The sequence below is a fragment of the Triturus cristatus genome, chromosome 7, assembly GCF_964204655.1.
Source record: "Triturus cristatus chromosome 7, aTriCri1.1, whole genome shotgun sequence".
Taxonomy (NCBI): Eukaryota; Metazoa; Chordata; class Amphibia; order Caudata; family Salamandridae; genus Triturus; species Triturus cristatus.
The window spans coordinates 1,687,590,057-1,687,613,541 of NC_140590.1; the positions used below are offsets into that span (position 1 = coordinate 1,687,590,057).

Here is a 23,485-nt window from a genome sequence, read left to right on the forward strand (position 1 = left end):
TATCTATAGGCGCGCTCAGTGCGCGTACGGTAAAACTTACCGTACGCGCACGCTGCCGTGCGCGAGCGCGATTCTGATTGGTTGTTAGATCTTAGTAAACATTCTAATCGGTCGAAACCAGGAAGTGTCGGCCGCCATTTTGTCTCTCGCAGTTTGAAGGGGTGAAAAACAAAGGTGGAAAACGTGAAAAGGGGGCATGGTGGACAGTTCCTGACCCCCTAGCCTTGGTCAGGGGGTCACAGAAGGACCCCCAAGGGAGAAAAAAACATTTATTTATTTTTTTTAAATCGCGAGGTGCGCGCACGGCTCGCACTGCGAACCATGGGTGCTCGGTGCACGATTTAAAAAAAAAAAAAAAATTCACGGTGCGCGCACGGTGAAAAACCTGAAAAAAAAAAATTAATACATAACTTAGCATTTAAAAAACCGTACAAATTCACTGAAAAAAACATAGGTTTCACACATCTTATAGTTAGCTGGACATTTCACTCGTAAAAAACCTATGAAATTCCCCCGTTATAGTTACTGTAGGCAACTATAACTCACGCGACCGCAATCCTCTGCTGATGACGTCAGATATTACATCACTGATGACATATGTGTCTTTATGAAAAATAAATATTTGTAATATATGTATAGCTAAAGATTAATGGAAGAAGACATGGGTAAATAAGTGTCTAAATACAGTGATGTAACATCTGACGTCATCAGCAGAGGATTGCGGTCGCGTGAGTTATAGTTGTCTACAGTAACTATAACGGGGGAATTTCATAGGTTTTTTACGAGTGAAATGTCCAGCTAACTATAACATGTGTGAAACCTATGGTTTTTTAAGTGGATATATATATGCATATATATGTATGCATGTATATAGGTAAGTGTGTAGGCCTCCTTTTGTTCGAGTCTCTTGGTTGAGAGCTGTCAGGAGCCTCACACCTGATGCAAATGCAGAAGGGAAAACAAAGGCTCACACTTTGTTAGCACTTCACACATACTTAAGAAAGGCAGCTTGTGGACAATGACACTAGCCAATGAAAAATATGGGCAGAGAGTGGGCGGAGCTTCAAGTCCATACCTGAATACAGCATGCCTCGCAGAGCAGCGCATGTGCTGCCCAGGCTCGACCTAAAAACAGTATTTGATGCCCAAATGCCTCCGCTAAGAAGCTTATAGGAGCAATTGGCTCTCCACTTGCTTACAATTGACAGTACCGATTATAAACTTTAAAAAGAGGTTTATCTTGCACAGATGCACCACATAAGAAATGACCCATCACTAATCTCCTCAGCAAGCAACATTACTGGCATCCCACCAAAACCGACTTGAAAAGGAGAAGCCAACAAGAGGAGATCACTTCACTTCCCATCATTCATCTGCACAGGAAGTGACATCACTTCCTGCCTTCTCCTTACTTCAGTCAACTCCCCTGGGCACCCCAGCAAAGCGCGGACTCAGACAAAAGCACTAACTGTTTGTGCCAGAAACCCCTGTGCGTCACCCAGCCCCGCATACCATCAACCCCCACACCGAGATTCAGACAAGCCAGACACTCGCATAGCATTGGCACTACACATACACAACCTTGTACACGCCCCACTAACTACTGCACACACCTCTTTAACTACAGAACACACATTCCAACTCATGCTCATTAACGCTCACTCAGCATACTCCATGCACCAGACGTCGCAGATCGCATCAGCTATGACAAGCTTGACACCCTCCTCATCACAAAAACATGGCGCTCACCCACATCATCACACATCCTAGGAACCATCTCCACACGGGCCACAGCAGCCGTCGTGTGGACTGTGCACAAAAGAAGGGAGGAGGCTTCGCTATCATCCGTAAATCATCCTGGTCCTGCACCTTATGCAAGTAACACTCAACGTCAAAGCCTCCTTGGGCGTATACGATCAGAATTGATGAATTCTCGGGTGGTCTCACCACCTCATCTTTCAGACACACCCACACCACCCTCTTGGGTAACTTCACCTTCCTAGAAAACCAAAGCTCAAAAACACAAGAGACACCCTCACCTACCTCGTCAACACGATACAACACATCGCTCAACCAACACGCTTCAAATGCCACAACTATGACCTCGTCTTCTCAACAGCACCAGCAATCTAACGCAAACCACACATGCTCCCGACCAGACCACCTCACCATCTCTATTCTCCCTTTTCAGCATCTATCAACAACAGACTGCCTGGTCTGCAGTGGTTTCTACATCCTGGTGCAAGAGTGCGCCTCGTGGCAGCAGAGTTCAGCCGCACAGGCACCTGGGGAGGATGTGGCCTAAGACCCAGAGCGGACGACTTCGGAGCGGAGGATCGGGTAAGCTCGAGTCTCGGCAATGACTCTAAACATCCTGTGATTCTGGCCAAATCACCTATTCCCCCCTGCCGAGTAAAGATGAATGTGTCCTCGTGTAACACAGCTGGTGCTCATGTAAAGCGCTCTGATACCCTCGGGTCGAGGTCGCGCTACAGAAAACTGCAAATGTAGCGCCAAGAAGCAGGAGCAGAGAGCGCTTGTCCTGCTAGGCTCATAGAGGTGCGCTCTGTCCAGTTTGTAACGTGTCCCAGCAGGAGGCACTCTTCAGCCCTGACCTCTGCCCTCCATCACCAGGGACCGTCACCAGGGGGTGGGGGGCACTCACTCTATTCTTCAAGGGTGGGCAGTGGCAGGGGCGCCGGACAGTGCTCTCATGCCCACAGCCCCTGTTCTTGCCCTCATTGCTTGGTTAACGCCTGGTCTGCAGTGGTTTCTACATCCTGGTGCAAGAGAGCGCCTCGTGGCAGCATAGTTCAGCCGCACAGGCACCTGGGGAGGATGTGGCCTAACACCCAGTGCGGACGACTTCAGAGCAGAGGATCGGGTAGGTTCGAGGCTCGGCAATGACTCTAAACATCCTTTGATTCTGCCCAAATCACCAATTCCCCCCTCTGCCGAGGAAAGATTAATGTGTCCTCGTGTAACAAAACTGGTGCTCATGTAAAGCGCTCCAATACCCTCGGGTCGAGGTCGCGCTATAGAAAACTACAAATATAGCTCCAAGAAGCAGGAGCAGACAGCGCTTGCCCTGCCAGCCTCATAGACGTGCGCTCTGTCCAGTGTGAGGGAGAGAGGGGGTGGGCACACAGCTCATGTGCCCCTACAGCTCTCACTCAGTTGTGCGCCCTTAAAATCACAAACGTATCAAGCATTGACAAACCCAAAATGCGGGGCTTTCGTTGCTTCGCTTTGTGTAATGGAAGCAGGTGCCACAAAATTAAATCAAATGCAGGTGTCTAAACTTGGCTGCCGCAAGTTTGCAATAAGGAATATGCTACTTACCAGTATGCATCTGTCCTTGGCATGTAGAGCTGCAGAGTCACACACTGAGGATAAGATCGCCATCTGGTGTTGGGCTCGGATGATTGCAGGTTGTTGTTGTCTTCGGAAGAAGCCTTTGGTCACGAGGTTGGTGACTCCTCCCCTGGACAACAGTGCGCATGGGCATCCACTCCATCGTCAGATTGTTTTTCGCCATGATGGGAAAAGATGGAGTGTATAGAAAAGAAAGAAAGGATGTCCATGTGTAATGTCTAAGTAAGACGGATGCTGGAACAGATACAGGTCCCGGGGAGGCGGGCGGGCGTGTGTGACTCTGCAGCTCTACATGCCAAGAACAGATGCATACTGGTAAGTAGCATATTCCGTTCGAGGCATATGAGCTGCAGATCACACACTGAGGATAGATTATACAGCAGTGCTCCCCTTAGCGGTGGTCGCCTGTATCCGTTGCAGCAGCTTGAAATAAAGTTTTTAGGACAGCCTGGCCCACGGAGGCCTGTTGTTTGGCCTGCACGTCAACACAATAGTGTTTAGTGAAGGTATGCGTGGTAGACCATGTGGCTGCCTTGCAAATGTCTTCTAAGGGAATATTGCCTAAGAAGGCCATAGAAGCCCCTATTTTACGCGTGGAGTGCGCCCTAGGGGGAACTGTAAGTGTACGTTTAGCCTTGAGGTAGCATATTTGGATGCATTTAACTATCCACCGGGCTATTCCTGATTTGGAGATCGGGTTGCCTTTGTGTGGTGGCGCGAAAGCAACAAAGAGTTGTTTTGTCTTTCGAAAAGGTTTTGTCCTGTCGATGTAATAAAGCAAGGCTCTTTTGACATCTAAGGTATGTAGGGCCCTTTCAGCTACCGAGTCTGGATTTGGAAAAAAGACCGGTAGTTCTACTGATTGGTTAAGGTGGAAAGGGGAAATCACTTTTGGAAGAAATTTAGGGTTTGTCCTAAGAACCACTTTGTTACGGTGTAGTTGTAAGAAAGGTTCCTCAAGTGTAAGGGCTTGTATTTCACTTACTCTGCGCAGGGAAGTGATTGCGATAAGGAAAGCTACCTTCCATGTTAGGAATTGCAATTCACATTTGTGCATAGGTTCAAATGGGGGACCCATGAGTCTTGTTAGAACCACATTGAGATTCCACACTGGTGCAGGTGGCAATCTTGGGGGAAGAATTCTTTTGAGACCTTCCATAAACGCTTTGATGGCTGGTACCTTAAAAAGGGACAGGTGTTGCCTATTTTGCAAGTAGGCTGCCAAGGCTGCTAGGTGTAAACGTATAGAGGAATACGCTAGATTGCATCTTTGCAAGTGTAGTAGATAGCAAATGATGTTTTGGATGGAAGCATCCAATGGATGTATGTCATTATTAGCGCAGTAGATGGCAAATCGTTTCCATTTAGCGGCATAACACGCTCTAGTAGTAGGGCGTCTGGCTTCTTTTATGATATTCATACAGTCTGGAGGGAGATTGAGGTAACCGAACTCTAGGACCTCAGGAGCCAGATCGCTAGGTTCAGTGTTTGAGGATCTGGGTGTCTGATTTCTCCATGGTTCTGGGTTAACAGATCCGGGGAGAGGCGTAGCTTTTGATGTGGAACTAAAGATAGTTCCAGAAGTGTGGTGAACCACGGTTGACGTGCCCAAGTGGGAGCCACTAGTATTAGTGTTAGTGACTGTTGTTTCAGTTTGCGTACCACAAATGGAACTAGTGGGAGAGGCGGAAAGGCGTACGCAAATCTGCCTGACCAGTTCATCCATAGGGCATTGCCCTTCGACTGTGGGTGTGGAAACCTGGCGGCGAAGGTTGGGCATTTTGTGTTTTCGGGAGTGGCGAACAGGTCTATGTCTGGTTGTCCCCACTTTTGGAAGAAAGGGAGTAGAACCTTGGGGTGTAGTTCCCATTCGTGGATCTGTTGTGTGTGGCGACTTAGGAGGTCGGCCACTTGATTGTGGATCCCTGGGAGATGTTCTGCTAACAGGTAGATGTTTTGGGGAATTGCCCATCTCCAGATTTGCTGTGCCAGTTGGGACAGTTGGAGAGAGTGTGTCCCTCCCTGTTTCTGTATATAATACATTGTCGTCATGTTGTCTGTGCGTATGAGGACAGTTTTGTTCTTTAGGTGAATTTGAAAGGATTTTAGTGCTAGGAACACTGCTAAGAGTTCCAGGTGGTTGATGTGGAGCAGTTTTTGTTGACTGGTCCATCTGCCCTGAGTGGTATGGTGAAGGAGGTGGGCTCCCCACCCCGTGAGAGATGCGTCTGTAGTTAGCACAACTTGTGGAAGAGGCTCTAAGAACGGTCTCCCTTTGGACAGGTTGATGGTGTTCCACCATTTCAGTGAGCGAAGTGAGCGACTGTCCACCAACACCAGATCGGTAAGTTGTCCGTGAGCTTGGTTCCACTGTTGTGCTAAGCATTCCTGTAAGGGACGCATTTGAAGTCGTGCGTGTGGGACTATGGAGATGCATGACGCCATCATGCCTAGGAGCTGCATGAACACTCTTGCTGGAAGAGATGGATGAGTTTGAAATTGAGAGATGAGATTTTGTATACTGGCTATCCTGGCCGTGCTGGGATAGGCAATGGCTTTGGATGTATCTATGGTTGCTCCTAGATACTGATGTAAGTGGGAAGGTTGTAGGTGGGATTTGGGGTAGTTGATAGTGAATCCCAAATCGTGGAGAGTTTGAATCGTGCGATGAGTGTGGAGAACGCATTTTTGGTATGTATTGGCTTTTATGAGCCAATCGTCCAGATAGGGGAAGACATGGATCTGTTGTCTTCTGAGATGCGCTGCCACGACTGCTAGGCACTTGGTGAACACTCTGGGTGCCGTTGTTACTCCGAATGGGAGAACTGTAAATTGATAGTGTTGCCCATCTACCACAAATCGTAGATATTTTCTGTGAGCGGGATGCATAGGGATGTGAAAGTATGCGTCCTTGAGGTCCAATGTGGCGAGGAAGTCTCCCTGTTGTAAAAGTGGGAGGACTTGTTGGAGAGTGGTCATATGAAAATGATCCGAATGTATATACTGGTTTAGTAGTCTGAGATCCAGTATGGGCCTTAGTGTTTTGTCCTTTTTGGGAATGAGGAAGTATAGAGAATATACCCCTTTTCCCTGATGTTGAAGGGGGACTGGTTCTATCGCATGTTTTTGTAACAGGGATTGAACTTCTTGTTTGAGGAGAGAGAGATGATGCGAGGACATTGGACGTTGTTTGGGCGGTATGTTTGGGGGGGATTGTATGAGTTCGAGGCAGTAGCCAGACTGGATAATTTGTCTTACCCACCTGTCTGTGGTGATGGAAGTCCAGACAGGTAGGAATTGTTGGAGTCGCCCCCCGACCGGAGTGGAATGGCCTGGGGGGAGTTGTGGCAAGTCACTGTTTGGTGGCTGGTGAGGTGCGGGTGTTGTTGTTGTTGCCCCGCCCTCGACCTTTGTTATTGTTTCCCCTATAACCTCCCCGGAAATAACCTCTGTTAGGGGATGTTTGTCCAGAATTTTTAAAGGTGGACGTGGTCTCAGTTGATGTGTTTTTGGAGCCTCCTCTATAAAAGGAGCGACGAAAGGAACCCCGGTTTTGAGGAGACTGCAGTGCTCCCATAGACTTGGCAGTTTCATTATCCTTTTTCATTTTTTCTAATGCAGTATCCACTGCAGGGCCAAATAGCTGCTCTTGGTTGAAAGGTTGAGCTAGAATTGCGGTTTGAACCTCCGGTTTAAAACCGGAAATACGGAGCCAGGCATGTCGTCTGAGTAAGACGCTAGTATTGACCGCTCTAGAAGCAGTGTCTGCTGCATCTAAGGTGCATTTAATGGAGGCATTAGATATTAATTTGCCTTCTTGGATGAGGTCAGAGGCCTGGGACTTAAAGGGTTCAGGCAGATGTTGCATAAGGTCCTCAAGTTGGTCATAATGCGCTCTATCATACCTGGCTAACAGGGCCTGGGTATTCGCAATACGCCAATGGTTAGCCGCCTGCGCGGCGACCCGTTTGCCTGAGGCTTCTAAAAGCTTAGACTCTTTGTCTGGGGGAGGCGTTTCTCCAGTTGTCTGTGAGTTAGCGCGCTTCCTGGCATTTGATACGACTAAGGAGTCTAAAGGGAGCTGGGCCTTAATGTATGCAGGGTCTTGCGGGGCTGGTCGGTACTTTTTTTCGATGCGTGGGTTGAGAACCCTAGCTCGAACAGGGTCCTTAAAGACTTCAGTAGCATGCTTTATAACCCCTTTGATCATGGGCAGTATGTGAACAGTCTTTTGTGACTGCTCAAAGGTATCAAGGAGAAAGTCCTCTTCAAGGGCGTCTGTGTGCATTGTGACGCCGTGGAATGTTGCTGCCCTATTTATAAGTTGGCCGAACCCTAAGTGGTCATCAGGAGGGGAGGGCTTGGAGGGGTAGGTAGTGGGGTCAGGCATGTCAGGTATAGGATAAGACCAGTCATCCATGGGTGCTGGGTCTGGGAACGTAAAAGGGTCGTTTGGATCAACAGGATCATTAAATAAATCAGGGTCCGCCCCTCCCCCTAAGTCATCATTATCATCCTGTGGAGGAGGTGAATGATAGGGAGATGGTAAAGGTAAAGGTAAAGGAGAATCAGGAGGAGGAGGGGGGGACGGGTTAGGAGGTAAAACAGGAGAGGAAGGACGAAGTGGTGAAGTAGCACAGTCCTTTTTCCGTATGGGAGCTGGGGGAGGTGTAGTGTCCAGCTTCCGCTTTTTATATGGGATGGCAGTCACATGTCCCGTGTTAGGATTGATGTAGATCCGCTTTTGAGTAGGATCTGGTCGAAAAAGTTCATCTGGCTCCGAAGGTGGTGGCTGCGGTGTCCGCTTCGGGTCTTTATGAGCTTTTTTCGGCGGGGACACAGTTTTCGGCGCCGATGATTTTTTCGGGTCCGATGGATTTTTCGGAGCCGACTGAGTTTTCGGTGCCGACTGAGTTTTCGGTGCCGACTGAGTTTTCGGTGCCGACTGAGTTTTCGGTGCCGACTGAGTTTTCGGTGCCGACTGAGTTTTCGGTGCCGACTGAGTTTTCGGTGCCGATGGACTTTCAGGCATCGATGTTGAAGAACGTTTCGGTGCCGGTGGAGACTTCGGTGCCGAGGAACGTTTCTGTGCCGAAGGAGATTTCGGTCTTGGAGCCTGTTTCGGTGCCGACAGTGGGTTTTTGGGTGCCGAGGGTGTTAAAGGCACAATCAGGTGAGGTTTGCTCGAGCCCGAGCCACCCACAGGCTTAGATGTCTTCGGAGCCGGGCCCGAGGGCGGGGCTTCTGAAGAGGATTTCCGGTCGCGACTGGGCCCAGCTGGCGGAGTCTTGACCAATGCTTTTTTGGATGGGGCAGGGGCAGGGGGGGTGGTACTCACACGCTGCCCTGGAGTGATGAGGTCATCGGAATCGTCGGCCTCGGACACGATCTCGAGATCTTCGGTGTCGTCTTCGGGAACATCTTGAGCAAAGATGTCCTCCGGTTCTGGAGCTGGTCTGGCCATAATATGGCGTCGAGCTCTTCGGTCCCGGAGGGTCTTCTTCGAACGGAAAGCGGAACAAGCTGGACAGGTGGACTCGTTGTGTTCCGGCGACAGGCAGAGGTTACAAACCTCGTGGTGGTCACTGTGGGGGAACTTCGCTCCACACTGGGGGCATTTTTTGAAGGGTGTCCTGTCCATCAGCCGCTTGCGGAACCGGTCCGAGTTGAGTTCGACGTCGATGGAATGAAGATTAAGTATTTAGAATGATTGCTAGAAGTTTTCTGCTGGAGCGGAAAAAAGTTCATCCGAACCCAATGGCGGAAAAAAACAATCTGACGATGGAGTGGATGCCCATGCGCACTGTTGTCCAGGGGAGGAGTCACCAACCTCGTGACCAAAGGCTTCTTCCGAAGACAACAACAACCTGCAATCATCCGAGCCCAACACCAGATGGCGATCTTATCCTCAGTGTGTGATCTGCAGCTCATATGCCTCGAACACATGTTTACATTATAAAACATTCACTGAGGCGGCTGCTTTACTAGTGGGGTTTTTAAATGGCAAGCCCTTCGGTTGCACGGGACATTGTACGATTATTTGACAAGGATAGGAGAATAAATCAACACCAAACCCTCCGATCACAAGTGCTCTGATCACAGGGACCTCCGACGCGTCACTCACGGGACTTACTACAACAGCTTTAAAACAAGCGCTTGCCATGACGTAGACTTTTGTTTTTTTCGCCTGTCCCCCTTGGACGGCCTCGCCTGCTACCCTTCTGAAGTAAAAGGTTTCTTATCTTTATAGGGCCATGTGTTTGGCCCCATAAAGATAAGAAACCTTTTACTTCAGAAGGAAAGCAGGCGAGGCCGTCCAAATGGGACGGCTCAAAAAGTCAAAGGAAAACGTCACAACAAGCTCTTTTGCAATGGCTGACCACCGTTTAGCATAAACGGTGACGCCAGCCAATGGAAAAGAGGGGCGGGGCTTAAAGCCCCTTACAGAATATACCTAAAAACATTTAATCTCGCCAGCGAGACTGCGCATGTGCGCAGCCCACGCTAGCCGAGACCTAAAAAGAATTGACTCAAGAGATACAACAAACATGAGGCAATGAACTCTGTGAGGTCCGACTCCTCATTTAGCTAGATCTGATAGCCAAAGAAAAGCTCATTTAATGAGATCAAAATTCCACTGTACAGCCCATTTATGTGGTTAGATGTCCAACCAGAGGCAAATTCTGGGAGATCAGGGAATTCGAAGTGAGCTAATATGGTGATTACAGCCATCTAGTGGGGTCAAATATTCTATGAAGATAAACCACTTACTGAGAGAGAGGCCCTATGAAAGACACTCTGTAATGGAACACACTGGGACAGTGAGTAAAGAATGAGGAATAAGATAAACGGATTATTAAAATAGCTAAGGACCCAATGAAATGCAGTGAAGAAATATTATAATAACTAATGAACAAAAAGAGTCCCCTTAAAAAGAAACAAGATACATAAGAAGCAAAGGAACACTGCCCCTTCTGTTATCAAATCAGAAAGCGAGGGATTCTATTGTATGTGGTCAACCCACAAATGTCACGAAAGATGGGGAGGGACAGTAACAGGCCAACACAACATCACTCACTCCTTAAGTACTAGTGCTCACGGTGCGCCCTAGGATATCCTGCAGGTGATTTTCAGAATAAGCTAAAAACTCTCAATTTTGAAAACACACATGGTCTTTTCTCAATTCAGTCATTTTACCTCGTACAATCTTCTATATACTACCACTAGGACTTCACTTCCAGTAACTGAAACGATTCCTGGAAAACTGGATATCGTTAGTGGCCTAATTTGTTAGATCCTTACCTGCCATCCTTCTTGATGTGGCAGACATAGTGGCCACACATGGTGGAAGTGCCCATGTGACTTATGAAGGCAAACAGCTTGTACTCTGCAACAGAAAGAAAGCAGCAAATGAGCAAGATCAAAAGGCACTGAAAAGCATCACATTTTACAGTAAATGTCAGTGGAAGGAAGCAACCAGATTCAGACTTTCAAGAAAATATTTTACTGTGTTGAGACAGCCTAGTTCCTGTAAAGAACCAGAGATATTCAAACACTATGTAAGATTCCATGGTGGACAATAGGAAAAATGCTACTTTGTAATTATCTGTTCGTAGCCTTTAGTGCTGACGATTCCTATGCTTAGCGTACTCCTGCCATCTAGTGTTGGGCTCGGACGCCTGCCAGTTGTTTTTATTTTGAAAAAGTCTTGCAGGTCACTTAAGATTGTGAGAGGATTTATGGAGTATTTACAAAAGGTATACTGCAACAGCACAATGGAAAATGATAAATGTACCATGATATGCAAGCGTGACAAGTAAGTGAGGAAGGGAGGGTGGTGACGGACAAGTTACTTACCTTCGGTAATGCCTTATCTGGTAGAGACGTGATATAGCTGCAGAGTCCTGACCTTTGAACTTCCAGGCGTCAGGCTAGATCCGGAAGATTTTTGATAACAGTACCCCTGCACGCCAATAGGTGGCGTCGGTGAAAATCCGGGTGATGTCATAGGCACAGAGGAGGACCCAGCGTGAAATGGTCCTCTTCTGAACAGCGCGCCCCTTCTTTGCTCCAACGTACCATACAAGGAGTCGGTCATCCACCCGGAACTCTTTTGTGCAATGAAGGTAGAACGATAACGCTCTTTTTGGGTCCACCAGCAGGATGCAGGAGGCCACGAGGCCCAACAGCCTAAGAGTCATTCTCACTGAAATCCAGGATTGAGGCTGAAACAACTGTTTCATAGCTTGAATATCCTGGACTCGCCGCTTGGGAGGATAAGCCCAAAACTGGACCGTGTCCAGAACTGCTCCAATGAAAGAGCGCCTGAGAATGAGTCAGGTGTGACTTCAGGACGTTGATAGTGAGACTCAGCGAATGCAGGAGGTTCGCCGTAGTCTGGAGGTGGGAGACGACTGCTTGGGACGAGCCTGCCTTCAACAACCAGTCGCTGAGATAGGGGAAGACAGGAACCCCTGATCCTTGCAGAAAGGCTGCGACCACCACCATCACCTTGGTGAACACCAGAGCGGCACTGGTGAGGCCGAAGAGGAGCACGGTAAACGAAGTGCTCGTGGCCCACCGTAAACCACAGGTAACTGCGATGGGCAGGCAGGACGGGGATATGGAAATAGGCATCCTGCAAGTCCAACGCTACCATCTAGGCTCCCGGGTCCAGAGCAGAAAAGACCAGAGCAAGGGTGAGGATCTTTAACTTCTCCTTTTTGAGAAAGTAGTAGAGGGCCCCGAGACTGAGGATAGGATGAAGGCTTCCGTCCTTCATTGGAATCAGAAAATAGTAGGAAGAGCAACCACAGCCTATTTCTGGCCAGGGAACCCTCTCTATAGCCCCCTTGGCCACGAGAGTCTTGACTTCCTGCCGGAGCAAGGCAAGGTGATCCTCCGTCAGCCGATCGTAAGTTGGAGGCATGGAGGGAAGAGTGGTCTCGAAGGGGAGGGAGTAGCCCCTTCGGACTATTTGAAACACCCACCTGTCAGAGGTGATATCTCGCCAGTGGTGGAGGTGATACCATATCCTGCCACCAACTGGACTTCCATGATCCAGAATGATTGGACTAGGAAGATTTTGCGGTGGAGGAGGGGTTTGTGGCTTGACTCGCCTTCTGGCCACCCAACCCACGAGGTCGGGGTGAACCATGTCCACGACCCAGCAGAGGTTGTTGGACTTGCGGGGTCCACCCGCTGGATTAGGGTTAGACAGGTGGAAACCCCTTCCGCAGCCAAGAAAGGCAGACACATGCCAGGATGATGAGATGAGACCTAGGGACTTGGCCGCAGCCTGCGAGTCCTTAAAGCGCTGCATCTGCCTGGTCTCTGAAGAGACAGGAGCCATCAAAGGCAAGTTCATACGGTTCACTTGGACATCCCTGTGGAAGCCAGAAGTCTTCAGCTAGGAGTGGTGCCTAACAGCCACCATCAAGGATATCGCTCTATCTAGCGAGTCTGTTATGTCTATGCAATATTGTATGGCAAAATTCACTGCATCTCTCCCATCTGAAACAACTTGGGAGAGGAGAGCCTGGTAGTCCCCTGAAACTCTGGGCTGCTCATGCACAACCGTATCCCCACAGCGAAAGGAAAGAAGGGCCCAAGAGGCATGCAGTGTTTACCAACCTCAAAGCTAGGCAGGTGGAAGAAAAGATCTTCTTACCGAAGCTGTCCAACCTTTTGGATTCCCATCCGGAGGTGTGGAAGGGAGCGCACCACGGAAAGTAGATGCTTCGACGACCAAGCTTTGTGGGGTGGGATGAGTGGAGAGGAAATCTAGTTTGCCTGGTGCAGGGCGGTAGCAGAGGGCAATAGTTCTATTCACAGGAGCCCCTATGCTGGGCTTGGACCAGGTGCCCAGTAGAACTTGGCTCAAGGCCTTATTGAAAGGCAGCAAGGGCCCTGAGGTAGAGACGCCAGGCTGCAAGATCTCAGTCAAGACATTAGTCTTGGCCACCGTAGGAGGCTGCAGGTACAAGACCTCCGCAGCCCTACGAACCACTATTGCAAAAGAAGCCTCTTCCTCCATAGCCAGGTTAGGGGGAGACAACATTCCAGAATCTGGAGAGGTGTCCAGGCTGCTAGCATCACCCAGGTCCTCATACCAGTCGAGGTCATGATTTGGTTGCACGATTGCTGAAGGATCCTGCTGCCCCTTCCAGTCATCATCATCTATTCCTAGCCCTTCAGAGTAGGCTAGAGTGAACGGCATGGAGCCGTACGGCTCAGTCAGCGCCTGTGTCAGCATAACAACAACACCCAACCAGCTCCGTGATGGCTGGAATGGCAATAGGGGAGGTGCCATCAGTGGGTGCCGGCGACGCTTTGGGTCTCGATGACTTATGCGGCGCCAGGGAAGGTCGGGGTGGTACAACCAGTGCCAGTACGGATCCAAGAGGAGGCCGTGACGCTGGAGCTGGAGGCACAGAACACACAGGATCTCCTTCTGCAGAGCCTCCGGGGGTCTGAAGGCGCGCTGGCAGGGTCAGGCCGCACAAATATAGCACACATGGTGTCATAAAATTCTTTTAATTGGGTGGAGGTCGCTCCCAGCTCCCGGGAAAGGGACGTCTTCTAGATTCACATACTGTGCATCGATTATCTAGCGGTATTTACCGATTGTGGAGAAAGGAGTGAAGTTTAAACAGTCGCCAAAGAAAAAGGTTATTGTGTGGTGTACCACTTGTTCTTTTTGAGAGAGTATGCGTTCTCCCTTGTGCGTACATAGTAGGTACCCATATATTCTCACTTACAGGACTGTACATACATATAAACACACACCTTCATACATATTTGAATTTGCTGGTATGTGTAAACATTTATAAATGTGACCTTGAAACCCTTTATTTTGTGGTTACCGGCTAACCAGATATATATGGAAATAGTTGCATTTCCTTCTCCCATACATATTAAGTGTGATTTGGTTATTTTATTCTGTGCCCTTTTAATATTATCGTTACCAACCACTAGCTCTTCGTTTAGTTAATCAGAGACAGTTTGTAGTTTTTGTGATGCAATGGGCCAAGTGTCCAGGCATTGTGTAGATATGGCTTAAAGGTTTCTGGGTGCTTGGTTGTTTTATGTAAGTATGTATCTTTTGTTTGATGCCTGCTTTTGGTAGCGACCATAAGCTTTGCGCAAGCTGCTCACGTGTTGTAGTCAGCCCGTACCTTTCCCAGATTATGGTCTTGCCGTAACATGGAAAGTAGTGTATGATTTTGATACTTCTAAATGTTTCTGTCCAAATTTTGGAGAGGGGAAAGGCTTAACTTTTTTATATGTACGGTGTCTTTGTATAGTAAGCCGGTGCTGGCTGATATTGGGACACTTTAGTTTATAAATATATATATATATATATTCACTGGAAAAACCATAGGTTTCAGGGACGTTATTGTTAGAAATTAGCATTTCAAAAAACCCTTAGAAATTCACTGAAAAAAACACAGGTTTAAGGGACATTTCACTCATACAAAACCAGAGAAATTCGGCTGTTATAGTAAGTTGAGCTACCTATAACTCGCGCCCCCGCAATGCACAGCTGATGTCACATATTGCATCCCTCATGACATGGTCAGTGACATCACTGATGACATCTCAAATTACATCACTGATGACATCATCCACTTAATATCCGATGCACCTCCTCACACCCTAACATAACCTTTCATACACCTACTCTAAACTACAAATTACTATTCTCGAAACCATAGACACACCAATTCCAGTTAGTACCACTTGCAGAGTTGTGTAAAAAGGGGCGTGGCCTCAGACCACCTCTCAGCAATCACACTGTGTGGGGCTTACTGGAGGTACCTGGAGGGCTAGTTGGCCCCTAAGGACCCTTAGGATTCAATGGGACTTAATCCTCCAACCAAGAACGAGCCAGGAGATGAGTTTGCAGAGTGGTGCAGGGAGGGGGCGGGGCCTCCGGCGAGATGCCGGCTTCTCTTTTCTTTGTATATTTTTGAAAGGGGAGCTGTGTGGCCCCCCCTTCTCATAAATTGTTTTGGGCCCTGGGGCCCCATTTACCATGCCTGAGCCATTTATTTATTTTTAAAACCGTGGAAGGGGCCCCCCTCCCGAGGCCAATTTCAGCCCTGGGGACCCCATCCCCCGGGGCATGGTCACTTTAAAAAAAAGTACATTTAAAGGAGGGGGGGGGGCAGCGCGGGCTTTTTCGGCCCAGGGGACCCCATCCCCTGGGGCTTTGCCTCTTTTTTTCTTTTTCCTATTATATCTCTATGTGAGGGGGGCCGCGTGGCACCCATCCCCCGGGGCCTCGTCTCATGTTGGGGACCGCAGGGGGAGCCCCAATGCCCCCGCGGTCCCTGCCAGCTCCCTGCTTCTAGCAGGAGCCGACATTGCTTTTGGACAAAGGGAGCTGCTAACATGCAGATCCCTTTGCCAAAAAAAAGCAAATCTGCTTCACTTCATGGAAGCCAGAGCAGTTTTTCTGCTCATGAAGCGAAGCAGAAGTTTGCAATAGCAGGGTGGGAGCAGCGCTCCTGCCCTGCCATTGCAAACTGCAATGTCCCAGGGGTGGGCACCCCAGCATATTGCTGGAGCTGGCCATGTGGGGTGGCGGTGCCCATGGCCCTGGCCTGGCCCACCTCCTTACTTCTACATAGCCCCGGGGAGGTGGTGGTCCGCAACAGATCCCCATATTTAAATGAAGTGTGCCCCAGGGATGTGGTGGCCATCGCCCCCCCCCACCCGCCTACAGAGTTATAAAAAGAAACCCCGGGGAGGTGGAGGGTACCCTGCCCTACATTCATTAAAGCCCCGGGGAGGTGGCGGTCCCGGGTATGCAGGGGCCCCCGCTACATAAGACTGCATTTCCCCCGGGACCTGGGCCACCCGGGGGCTTAAAACAAACAAAGCGCTGGAGTCTATACTTCGTGTTTTTAAATTTTCTGCCGGATTTGCAGACCCAACGCGAATCCCGACAATTTTTTTTTTTTTAATGCTTTTTTTGGGCCCAGCGGGTCCCTGTGAGACACCCTGAGCAGGCCTAGGGGGTCATGGTGTTTCTACCCTGCCCTCTTATCTTGTTTTCTAACGTTTTTTTCTTGTGACTTGGTTTACAAGATGGCTGCCAACTTTCTGGTTTGAAGTGTTGGCAGCCAATCAGATCTCACAATCCTCAAATATTGGCATCTGTATATGTTTAAATTTCTTAAAAACTCCCGAACGGATTTACACCATTTAAGGAAGAGTGCTTTCTGGTTGAGAAGCTGCCTTTTTACCAAATTTGGTGTAATTTCGTTCAACAGTTCAGGCTGAAGCCATGTCTAAGGTTTCCAATGGAAATTAACATGGAGAAAACACGTTTTGGGACCCTCCCTTTTTAGGTCTCGCCTACGCAGTGTGCATGCACTGCATAGGAGACCTCTAGCCGTCGTTCAGCTCTTTTTGGAAGCATACTGCGTGCGGGAGTGCGCAGCGGCGCGCCACAACCACGAGTATGTGCTTCCAAAGAGAGCAAACAGCTGCTGCTTCACACGCGCACACTTTCGGAAACATTCCCAGGGCGTCTCTTCTGTTCTGTGCACTCCCCCCACCCCTCCCACTTGTTTGTTTACTGTTGTTGAGTATATGTATTCCGCACTACCCCCATACATCTCAGGGCGTGTGCTTCAACTAGCACCATAACATGCCACTACGTCAAAGTGAATAACATTTTAAAAGACACACCTTTGAATAAAAGTACTGTGTGTTTTTGGACACAACTTCAGACAAGGCCGCTGCGGTTTGTTTCCTTCTAAGACTTTTACCGTGTCTTCTTATTTTTATTCACACTAAACAGCCACCAGATGGCACTGGTGACTTGTATTTCCTTTTTGGCAGCGCTCTGTATTCATTTAAATATAAAGTGTTGCTGTATCGTCCGATGTATGTATTTCCTTCCATAGAAGAAATTATACGTGCCGTCACAGGCTATGACCTGGTGAGCCCCGGAGATCAGCCTGGGCTTAAACTAAGCCTTAGTTCGATTGTAAAGTTGCACTTTCTAAAAATTGCACTTGAGCATCATTATTTTTAAATGATCTTTTAAGGCCGCATTTAAGTGTGACTGAAGCATATTGTTTTCTTTTTAATTTAAAATAGATGTAGGCATACCCAAGTGCTCTCCATTAACCTGAGCATGGGAAGCAGGACTATTGTGGTATATAGGACAGATGGCCTATGTCTTCGTACATATGAGCCCTATAAGAGGTCAGTAAGTGTTGCTTTTTGTTTTTGTATGGTTTATTCTAGAGACTTCGGTTTTGATACACGTTCACCCATGGAAGCACAGCAGACATAAAAACACTGAGCAAATAAGTGAACAGTTGGGAGGCATCCTAGTTATCCCGACACATCGTTAAGGGGGCAATTTCGAACAGCTCATCTTTGTCAGTCACTTCTTGCACCGCAAGATGCGTTGGCCATGTTTGCGAGGTATACAGCAGTTATCACCGCGCACGGTGTGATTCATTTTCTTTGCAATGCAATGAAATAGGTACATCGGTCCTCATGACATGGTGTACCCCACATAATGTAGTCTTGCTATCTCATCCTGGCTTCTATTCTTATCTCATCACAAGCACTGCCCAATGAAACCAATACTGCCACATGTTTAACAGACTAATGCATATTTACCAGCTCAGAGGTGGAAATTGCATTGCGCTGCTAGTTGTTGGCACCTGCAGATAAGGCGGCGCCTGTGCTCATGTATGCACATAACACTGCAGGGCTGTAGATTTGTTAAAAACACCACTCATTGTAGTTGGCCTATAGTTCTTTCAAATAGACAAAAATATCTCAGCATGGCAGGCCAAACCATACCATACCATACCAAACCATGTCATACCATATTATACAATGACAGACCATACCATATAATACCATACAATGCAGTGACAGGCCATTCCATAACATGCCATACAAAGAGAAGCCAACCCATACCATAGTCTACAAAGATAGGCCAATCCATACCACCCTATACAAACATAGACCATACTTTAAAATGATAACTCATAACATACCATACCATACAATGCCAGGACATACCATGTCATACCATACAAAACCATATCATAACATATTATACAGTGCCATACCATACCATATAATACCATACCATACCATAGAAAGAGAGGCCGGACAATACAATACCATAGAATACAAAGACAGACTAAACCATACCATACTATACAAAGAAAGGCCACACCATACTATACATTAATAAGCCATACCATACAATACAATACCATCTCATACCACACCATTCCATACAATACTATGCAAAGAGAGACCAAACTATACAATATTGTACAAAACAGGCCAAACCATACCATACGGTACAAAAACAGGCCAAACCATACCATACTATACAATTATGCCATACCATACCACTCTATACAATGACGAGCCATACCATGCCATACATGACAGCTCATACCATATTATTCTATAGAATGAAAGGCCATACCATCCCATGCCACTCTATACAATGACAAGTCATACCATACCATACATGACAGCTCATACCATACTATACAATGAGAGGCCATACCAAACGGAGTGTGCATGTTGCTTACATTTTCTGACTGTTATTGCTTTAGTTGTACTGCAGACATGATATTCCTTTGTGCTGTCTCTCTCCCTCCATCAGACCGTGCTGCCTTTACCCTCTTCCTCCAACCCTCCATCGGTATGCCTTTAGTCACCCTCCATCCCACCCTCATTTCCTTGGTCCGTGTTGCCTATTCCCACCTCCCTCCCACCCTCCTTCCCTGTGGCTTTTGACACCTTCTTCAGCATTTCTATCTTTGTTACTACTTCAAACACACTACACCAGACTTAAGAAAGTTTATTTTCGGAGTGTGTACGTCACTTATATTTTTCTGACTTTTGTTGTTTTAATTGTATTGCAGAAATGATATTACTTCATGTTGCCCCCTCTACCACTGTTGCCTTTGCACCCCCAACCTCCGTCCCTGTGACTTTCGACCCTTCTCTCATATCTCTGTCTTTGTTACTGTTTCAAACACGCTACACAGTAGTTAAGAACATTTTTTTCCAGAGTGCACTCTCACTTATATTTTTTGACTTTTTTGTTTTAGTTGTATTACAGACATGATATTCCTTCATATTTTCCTCTCTCCCTCCATTCGTTTGTGTTGCCTTTACCCACCCTCTCTCACCCTGCATGTGTGTGGCTTTGCCCTCCTTCCTCCTCTCTTTTACTCTTGTGGCTTTTGTCCAATGGCGGCCGCCATGAATAAAGGGTGGTGAGGGGGAGCACAGGAAGGGTCGCCCGGGAGGTCGCTTGGGGGTTTTAGAAATAATATATTATTTTAAAAATAAAAAAAACTTACCTTCAGCCGACAGCCCCCTCCAGTGTCGCGCCGCCTCTCCTCTTCTTCCTTCGGCTTCAGCCTCTGGAATAGACTCCCATCCAATCCCCGTGCTTAGTGTTTAGCCATGCAGCAGTTGATGTAAGGATATTGTGCTGCATAACTAAATACTGATAAGGTCCCAAAAGCGAGACCTATTGGCTATGCCAATGCTTGTTTCTCAGGCCCCCGCTAGACGAATTACCCTGAAACTTTCAAGACAGGCGCCCCATTAGTTTTGAAAATTGCGCAAAGATTTGGCAACTGGTGCCAAAGATATTGGCAATGTGTACAATCCTTTCGGTTACCCAAGATGATGAGATGGACATCTAAAGGCATGGAAATATGTATGTGTGCTGCGAATACGTTTACATATGTATATGCCTGTTCTGGGTTAGCCACTGTTCTGTACCGTAAGTGGGTATGGAAGGTGTTTAGTGCTAGGAGGATTTCCTTGGGTTGTGGTCGATGTATGTGCTTTACTGTTTTCGTTGGCCCCCGATTTTCTAATGTGGGTAAGAGCCCTTAATTTGCACTGTGCATAGTGGGCTTCAGGCCAGACTATTTGCAATGGGACCCCTGTTGCAACAGGTGTCTGCATGGCTTTAGTGGCAGTGAGTACGCCAGTGATAAAGAGCAAGGATGAGATACCGTAACCCTTGAGCATGCTCTGTACTGACTCTGTGTACTTGTATTACTTAGCAGTGAGGTCTGAAAGGTACACCTTGTAATCCTTTAACCTTGCCTTTATGTAGGTTTATATCTATTGCAAAATAAAAGCAACCTGGTAAAGAGCTGTGTTTTCTTTGCATTGCTAGGAATAGATTCTGTTGAGTAGAAGGCCCTGGTTTGAGGGTTAAATATTTGTGTGAGACCCTGAAGTGTGGTCCCAGTAAGCTTTGCCTTGCTATGTAAAATGCATTTGCATGCTTTGGGGTGATTGTTCACAATGTGTGTGGGTGCATGTGTTTTTTTGTTGTGGAGGAGTGTTATCCCACCTCCTTATGTGGTGGATTTAAAGGTCGAAGTCAAACCCAGTTGCCGACCCCACGTGGCAGATTTGGAAGACGCGGTTAAATCCGTTTGAAGAGTTGCCGCCCCTTTTGGTGTTAAGATCAGTCTCCCTGGTAGGAGCGGATGTATACTTTGTTGGGGTCGCCTCACCCCATAACATGGTTGAGATCTGTCTACCTCGGCGAAGCAGTCTCACCTTTTTTTTATTCATTTATTTATTTTCCCTCAACTCCAGTGAAGGATCATAATGGTAGGGGTTGTCATGCGCAACCATGTGGTCAAGATCAGTCTTCTGTAACAGCAGCTGACTCGCCCTTTGTTGTTGTGGTAAACACTTTGTTGTCCGGGCAGGCTCCTTTGGTGAAAAAAAGGTGCTGTGTTGCCCTTGAAGACATGGTCCTCTAGTAGGGGTTTGTAAGGCTACCAGTGTGAGACCCATCCCCTGAGTAGAAGTTGACTGTGTGGGTGTAGTAAGACAGTGTATGGTGTTTTTCCCTGTGCAAGCCTTTTCTTAAGAAAAAGGTGTGATATCCCACCAGGTGCAAATGGGTTGTGAACCATATTAGTGTTGAATGTGATTATATGTCTGACCTTTAAATGCTGTACATTTGAGTTCATTGGGGAAGAGGGCTCTTACGTGTCCTATATGTTGTGTAACTGCATATATGGAGAAACAATCTGTGTGTTCTTTTGAAACTGTGATTGGCTCCTGCATTAAGAACAGGAGTAATGCAGTGTGTAACTGGTAAGGATGTATATATATTTGTATATCGCTGCTTTCTTGGGCGTTCCCATCTGAGGAAGCGGCCTCCTTCCCCATTGTTGCCCCATAAAAGTGACATTTTGTTTTGTTGGGAGAAGAAAAATACATCTGTTATTACCCAGCTTTCTCTGGGGTGTAAATCTGAAAAGAATTTGTAGACGGCCATATGTATGTGTATATACGTATGCCTGGCCCATATAGCCATGGGTGTGCGACCAAGCCACACTTGTCCCTGAACCAGTGTTCACAGGTGGTTAGGTGAATTCTAGGAATACTTTCTGTTTAGAAGGTTAATATACAGAAGAAACATACCATTGCAACTTTAGAGTTTTCTGCGGCTGGCTTGAATAAGCTGCTAATGTGCATGCATTAGTACTTTGACCTATGGGCTTCAGTTGTCCTATTGCATGTGGCAAATGCTATGCAGACAATTATTTTCCCTCTGTGGCCGTAGTAACTGGTAAGCATTGGCATTGTACCTCTAGCAGTGTGTTCCTTAGGCAGATATGTTCTTTCTGCGAGTGCTATATATTCTATAGCACAATTTGTTTACAAAGTTTGTGTGGCTCATTTGGACAAGTCACCCATGTCACCCATACCTATTAGTACTTGCCTTACGACATTTCTGTTTTCCATGGCATACGTTAAATGCTTTGCAGTCAAATATTTTACAAGTGCCTGTAGCAACTGCTAAATGTTCCAATCGCACCTGTTAGTGTGCTTTTGAGGCACGTGTTGTATTACTGTGGGTGCTATATGTTATATAGCATAGCTCGGAACTGTTCTCTATTGCATTCGCTAAATGCTTTGCAGAGAATTATGTCACCAAGCGGCTGTAGCAACAGCTAAATGTTGCACCTTTGTTAGTGCGTTCTTTAGGCATGTGTTTTGTTACTGTGGGTGCTATAGGTTATATCGTATCGCCCTGGGTAATGCAAACAAACAACTTGCGTGTTTTGAAAAGATAAGTCCCCGTTTCCTTTGAGAAGCAAAGGCTAAAAAGGCATTGAAGTTCTTTGCTTTTCTTTTACTGGAACCGTAATTCTGCCTCCCTGTTCCTGCTTAGAGGGCAGCTAAGGAATGAGCTTTCATGAGATAAGCACAAGACTTTTGAGGTTTTTGTGCTCGACCTGATGCCCTATTATGATCATTACAATCCCTTGTTTGAAGCTTACCAGTTGTCGATCCCCAATGAGTGTCCGCCCTGAAAGGGGGGGGGGGGGGGGGTTAGGACCTTCACAGCCCCCTGCCAGAAGCCTCTTATATGTGATCTACATTTAGGGCCACGGTAAAGTTGTGCCCATATATTTAATGCCCGTGAAAAAAGGCTCGTTTTGCAGCCAGCCATAAGCGGCATTTGATGCCTTATTGAAGGTTTCTTACGTTGATATGTTAAGTAGGTACTTGGGAAGTAACCCTCCCATTGGCCTGAATGTTGCTCAAGAGATCCCTAAAATCTCTTTTTAAGCAAAAACCCACAACTTTATTTTTCTTTTTTTCTAATGTTAAAACCCTTTTACGCATAGAGCACATATTTGAGCTTTTAGTGATGTTTGAAAGGAAAGAAAGACTGGGGTATAACTCCTTTCCCAGGAGTCGAGGTTTATGGCAGAAGCACTTTTTTTGTCATCCATATAGATGCGTTTCAAACGCAGTACTAAAGCTATTAAGTGCGTTCCAAAGCAATTTAAAACCGCATCCGAAGTGTGTAAACAGCTCCTTACTGTAAGCGCAGGCACGCTAGACATGCTGGTATTAACCCGTGTTCTTGCTCCTATAATATATTAAACAAGCATTTACAATGCAATGGTCTCGGCAATATTATAGGTAGAGCTATTGGTATTGCTCATTATTTTTTTATCATTTTTGTATCCCTAAATAAATGGCATTGTCATTTCTATTGGCATTAGCTTTTTTTTTGCATATGTGATACCTATTGCATTAG

At 47.1% G+C, this 23,485-nt stretch overlaps 1 protein-coding gene across 2 annotated transcripts in view; it reads right to left on the bottom strand.

Annotated features, from left to right (window-relative positions):
* USP5 (ubiquitin specific peptidase 5) overlaps window positions 1-23,485 on the bottom strand; it is a 200,084-nt gene that overhangs the window by 5,549 nt on the left and 171,050 nt on the right. For both annotated transcript variants that reach the window (XM_085619846.1, XM_085619847.1), the window contains exon 19: window positions 10,678-10,762. In XM_085619846.1, the coding sequence (XP_085475972.1) occupies window positions 10,678-10,762 (85 nt within the window). The remainder of the gene's footprint in view (window positions 1-10,677; window positions 10,763-23,485) is intronic.